Raw genomic sequence first — 6,228 nt, 5'->3', positions numbered from 1 at the left:
GTCTGGGGTTTATCTTGACCAGACTTGGTGTTCAGCTGTACCTAGGGAATAGACTCCCTGCATTGACACACCAGTCTTCTGCTCTCCAGTGGAGGCTGCTTACTTTCAAATGGCAGTACTGGTCCAAAGGTTTGTGGGGTGAGGTTCAGAGGCAGATCTCCAAGGGCCAAAAAGCATCTGCCTCTAGTTTGCCTTTACAATGAACTTACAGACTGAAATACTGAGCAACAGGTGATGAAATAATAAAATACAGTAGCCTTTAGTAGCCCCTGGGCAAGATTCTTACCGCTGAGATACATATCTAGAGAGAGGATTAGGGAATTAGAACATAAATCCCTTTTCTTACTTTGTAGTTTTCAGCAATTCTTTACCTCTGAGCTTTGCATTCTCAGAACTTAATGACAGGGTGCTGCACAAGGAATTACTAATGCAACTTTTATGAAGCACACTGTGAACACCAAACATAGGTTCCTTTGTATAGCATGCAAAAAATATTCTTACATGTAATCATCAAAACAAATAAAACATGCTACTTTGAACTAGATCTTTAATGGCTATTTTGTGAATAACAATAGTCTGCCTTTATGTATGGTTCTGTCCTGCAGTGCAGCATTTGCTGGTGTCTACTACTGCAATCCACTTACTATTGTTGCTCACATAGAGGACTCACTTTAGCTAAAATTTCAAGTTGTATGATCCAGAGTAGAAGACACTGAATGTGAAATACCAAATGAAAAAACTGTGCATAGTATCAGCTTCTTTCCCTTCCCATTGTTTGCTCCCCCTTCCACAACATCACTCATTAATCTAACACAGAAATCAGGAGTTAGGTCCTCAGCAGTGTTAAAGCTACAACAATGCTTTCTCCATACTCACTTTTGGCACATGTGGATTAAATTCTACTGCTCTGTGAATAGCTTCTACTGCATTCATCTCTGCAGTACTCAGCCCTCGCCTTGAGGCAGCCTCTGGAGAAAATCTACAAAAGCAAAGAAACAAACACATTAGGTCAGAAACGCTAGGAAGAGAAAGCCAGAAAAAAATCTAGAACATGGGCCCATGTAACCAAACTGAGTCATCTTCCTATGCTCTCCAAACTTCCATAGCAAGTGGAAACTCTGAGTGATCTATCACAACAAGGCTAAAGAAAATCCCAGAAGAAGTGGAAAGCATGTTTGAATCTAATCATGGCAGAAAGTCAGTTCAAACAGTCCTTTCTCTGTCACTAATCTAACTTTGCTCTAGGTACCTTGCTAAGGGGCATAGTCAAGGCTGAACTTGCAGAAAAAAAAAGAAAAAAAAAAAAAACCAATGCCAAATTATTGTGGGGGATTTCTATTAAAAACAAGTTTGAGGAGGTTTTAGGGAGGTTCCCAACCCAATGCCCCTGGGTCAGGTTGGGATGGAAGCACGATGCAGCAGCAGTAGCGGGTGGTCTACTGGCCACAGCACCATTGAGGGTAGCATGCCCAAACTGTGGGCAAATCATCTGCCCCAGTGAATGAAAAACCAGACCATGCAATCTCTTTCTCACCTCACACCCCACGGCTAACTCCAGAGCTGTACTTGGCAGGCAGACACCACAGGGAAAGCTGTGACAACCTTAGCCCTGCCCTCCCAAGCTGGAGTCGCTGTGTAGGGAGGAAAGATGTTGCAGTAGGTACTGGCGATCTACAGGATAAAAAGAATGAAAGAAAATTACTTAGATCTTGATGTGTACATACACTTTAAAAGCAAAAACTGTCAGGATGTCAGTCAAGAAAATGGCTTTCCACTCTACTTGCTTTCCAACTTTAGGGAGGCATTCGACCCTCAGGTGCACAGACACAACTCTGCCTGAGATTTGTGTGAAGGCATCTGAGAGCAGAATTGGGATTTCTGAGCTCCATCTCACAAGGAGCTGAGCACCCTTTCAGAGTGGGCCAGTGCTCTCAAGTCAACAGGTATCAAGTAGATGTGCTCAGAACCTTGGAAGGTTGAGATCCAAGAGAAAACCATAACAGGAATGAGCAGATAATTTGTGTCTCTAAAAATATGAACATCATCTACCTCTCAGAATCCCTGACATAGTAATGCTAAATCCACCTACCGCTATTTAAGCAGAGGAGTCTTCTGACAGCACTTGTAAAATGACGTTGCTACCAGTGCAACCACGTTTATTATTACCTTTTTGTGGTCAGGTTTACACAAAGTTGAAGAGGTTCAGCCACACAACACCTTTTAGTTGCATCTTCATTATACTATCTAGGAAGCCAAAGCTCACCCAGACAGTATACATAAAATGGAAACAAGAATTTAATTTATGCTATTTCTCTTCTTCTTCTATAACATTTGAAGTGCAATGTTTGATCACTACAAATTTTTATTATATATAAAGTAATTTTATAAATTTATTGCAGGATTGAATTCTCCTGCTAACCCAGGAGATTGTTAGGGTGTGGGCTCAGCTAAGAGAAATCTCGAGTTAAATCAGGAATTTTGCTGGACAGTGGTTCTTCTGCACTTACTTGTCAGAGACAGCTCTGGCTTTGAGCAATGCAGCTGTATAACATATTGTTGCTGATTTTGGTAAGCTTATATCTGTTGAAAAGAAAGAAAAAAGGAAACATCTGAAAATGTAGAAGTCTGCAGAAACAAAAGTGTTTGTATGCTACACAGAATTATTACATTAATTCAGAATACTTTCTGATCTTGGGACTTACACTGCCACTTCACATGGATTTTTAAATTTCCACCCAATATACAGGCTTTAAAACCTATGTTAATGACCTCTGGAACTGCTATTTAAGCAGCAAATGGGTTCATTTGAGAACTAATTCAAAGAGTGACATAATGAAAGAATTAATTACTTCATACATAAATGTATAGGTAACCTGGAATACATGAATTTTTCCATAGTTCATAAAACATCTAAGTAATAGCTGAGGGCTATCTTATTCACTTCTCTTGTTTTCACTCAGAAGCAGTTGTCCAATATGAATACATGGCAGCTACACAAGTTAAGACAGCTATTTAAGTAATAATGGATTTAACTTGTAAGCAAACAGCCATTAGATTTATTGCAGTTAAAGATCAACAGCAAAATAATGAAATCTTGGACCGAAATATTCACCACTCTCTGGCCATTTTATGCTGCTCCGTAACAGCATGGGAGCCATAAGCATGACTTAACCCATTAGTTCAACTTAATTTATACCTGCTCTCTACCAGTAGATTGGCACAAAGCATCCAAAAGGTAGGGAGAAATGCTGCTTAACAGACTTGAGTTAAAGATTTGTTCCCACTGTTATAGAGAAGAATTGACTTCCACACTACACAGCAGACACATATTATATAGTGACTGAAACATTCCAGCATTAAAAAGTTAAAGGTTACAGCTAAATGGAAAAAACCAAAAACAAAACCAAAAAACCCAACCCCAACTAAAGGCTGGATTCTGCAAACATGTCAGCACAGTGCTGTATTACAGCTTCCTCTAGTAAATAGCAAAAACACAAGGCACTGGAGTAGGCCCACTGTAAAAGTGAAGAGCAGCTAATCTGACTATTGTTTTAAGAAATAAAAAATCTAATCCCTCAGTTTGTCATTAGATTTCATCAGAAAGACAAAATTACCATAGAGCTTGGTAACTTGAAGGTTAAGAGAAACTTGGGATTTACTGAATCTCAGTGCCTTGCAAGACAGGGCTCCAAAAAGGAGTTAAACAGGACAAGAAAGTAATATCTCAGCAGTCACTATTCTTCACTTATTAACGACCAAGCAATCAAGAAGAACATTGTTCTGTTAGGCAGAAAACATTGCCAGAATGACTGAGGCACTTTGAAAATGCTACCTGATAATCCTCTCTATTGTCTTTTTATGTGCTTACACTTCAAGTTTGAAATGTAAAGATCTTTTTGGAGGCTCCCCTATAATATATTTCAACTATAATTTCACTGGAGTATGTAACTGTAGTGACTAAAGTAATTAAAATCAACAGCATGCAAAGCAGTCTGGATGATAGATATGTTAATTACTTCACTAATATAAGGTAGCTACAGACATAGACATGAGCACATCTTCATTCACAGGAGGAGAAAATATTTATAAACACGTTCAATAACTCTGCTTATACCAGATTTTCCTTAACATCGAGATTTAAAAGTTATTTCCAGTAAAGAGAAATGACCTTGTATAGAATATACTGGTGTCTGTCTTTCAGTATAAACACTACTCATCAAATCATAAATGAAGTGAAAGGTAGAGGAACGGAAAAGAAAAAATAAACCAAGAAAACCAAGGATGTGCTGTCATTTATAAGGTTTTGAATTGGTCAGTAGCATACCTTATTTCCCCCTTACGTGTAAGTGTTCCTCTGGGTGATAAAGCTACCCTTACCTCATGGGAAATACTTTCCCCTGTGTCAGTTCAAACCTAATAACATTGGTTCAGGACCTGACTTTTACAAAATTTTGCATGAATGACACAGAACAAGAGGTGTGCCCAGAAGTCCCTGGAAATACATTTTCCTAGGCAAAAGGCAAATTCCACATATAAAAAAGGGACAAAGAAGAGAATGTTTGCCTGGTCTTCTTCAAATAATGCAGTAAGAGCACCACTTCACTTTTCTATCTGTTTGAAGGAGCTAAAAAATAGCAGGGATCAAGAGGTCTGGAGTATATAACTAATGTAGCAGAGGAAAAACAGTTGTTAAGCTGATGAAAGCTGCTGGCTCAATTCATCAAAGAAAGCGGATATGGCAGCAAAAGCCAGAATGAAGCAAGAAAATGGCAATTAAGCTATTAATACACAACCCATAAGGTTAAACAATGAGACCACTCAACACACAAAAAACCTCTGACCTCATCTATAAAGGCTAATTTCTGCATCAGATCATTGATACTTGAATGGAGAACAGTCAGTGGAAGTTGCATGGACCAGGTTGTGAGGATTATTACAATTTTTGGCTAACAGATTAAGATATCATAAAGGGTTAAATATACGAAAACAAAACGCTGTATCACAAAGCTGTATCTTCTAGAAGGAAGTAAGTGCTCCTGAGCTGGAAACACCTGTGCATATAGATTGCAGGATGATCCACAATGACTGCTGGCATCTGCAAGGAAGGGAAATGTGGTGAGGTAACGTAAGGCTCAGGTACACCACCTGAGTCATTCCTGCAGAAGAAATGGGCTTTCTCACGGAATGTCGTGTTCAAATCTGATCACCCGTGGTCAAGAACAACAAAAATAAACAGAAAAATGGTATTGTTTTTCTAACAGTCCAAATGAAATAAAGTCTGAGAGAAGCTACAATTGTTCCTGGGCATACCCACAAGAAACACCAGAAAAGGAGAAGGGCTGCTTAGGTAAAGGATAACTTTGGCACAAGAATAAACAGTTCATAATTAAATTTAGCCTGCAAATTAAAAGAAGGTTTCTGAGAAGTTAATTTTTGAGGCAAATTTCCAGATAGAATAGTGGGGCTAACAAAATAGCTAATCCTAGGATGGAGCTTGCTCAGCTCATGGAAGGGGTAATACCATGTTGTGAATGCAGCAGCGGGGGACCTGACTCACTCAGGAGGCCTCTTCCAGTACTAATGAGCAAGCAGTAATTATTTGAGGAGAATACCTACAGTCCCTTGGCAATGGAGGAAATACATATAAAACAACTATGTCTGGTTACAAGTTGAATTTAGCAAGGGAATCAAATCGTACTAGTTGTAGGAGACAGATCTTCTGTCAGGAAACAAACTACAGTTTTTCATAAATGATGGTGTCCAGCTCTGTAAGCTGTCTGGCAAAATATCTTCAGATATATTGTCTTCTGCCCTCCTGTGATTACCTGCAGAGGTCCCACAATGTGCTGAAAGACATGACTGCTATTCTGTTGTCAAAACCATCAAGACATTTTTGCTTACTAAGAACTGACGTGTCAATATAAAAAAGGTTCTCCTTCTTCCTTACTGCTTGTATCTTTAAACAGAATACAAAATAGTCTAGTCTTAATTCATGAACATTTTATTTTGATTAGTCCCAGTCAGCTATGGGGAGGGTTGGGAAAGTGAATTCCTACTGGTCATTTGCTTTGTAAGTGGTTGCTTGTGAGAGTGAACTAATGGAAAGATGCTATGGATAGAGACTTGAACAATAATATCGCTACTTCTCTGACTGAAGATATTCAGAATATGTGATATATCAACTAAATAGGTCATGGGGCCTATTGTTTTTATAAAATAGCAACTAAA

The 6,228-nt window shown here is 38.8% G+C and overlaps 1 protein-coding gene across 1 annotated transcript in view; it reads right to left on the bottom strand.

The window, feature by feature from the left end:
- Positions 1 to 876: 876 nt before the first annotated feature.
- LOC104525016 (suppressor of tumorigenicity 7 protein homolog) overlaps positions 877 to 6,228 on the bottom strand; it is a gene marked incomplete at its 3' end in the record, with an annotated part of 32,267 nt that continues 26,915 nt past the window's right edge. Inside the window, exons 7-8 of the mRNA XM_010168059.2 lie at positions 2,508 to 2,580; positions 877 to 979 (exon numbers count right to left, since the gene is read on the bottom strand). Coding sequence (XP_010166361.2) covers positions 877 to 979; positions 2,508 to 2,580 — 176 coding nt within the window. The remainder of the gene's footprint in view (positions 980 to 2,507; positions 2,581 to 6,228) is intronic.

Source organism: Antrostomus carolinensis, unplaced genomic scaffold (genome assembly GCF_000700745.2).
Source record: "Antrostomus carolinensis isolate BGI_N321 unplaced genomic scaffold, ASM70074v2 scaffold12495, whole genome shotgun sequence".
Lineage (NCBI taxonomy): Eukaryota > Metazoa > Chordata > Aves > Caprimulgiformes > Caprimulgidae > Antrostomus > Antrostomus carolinensis.
Note: the sequence above shows the minus strand (reverse complement) of the source record. Positions and strands in the feature narration are given on the sequence as shown.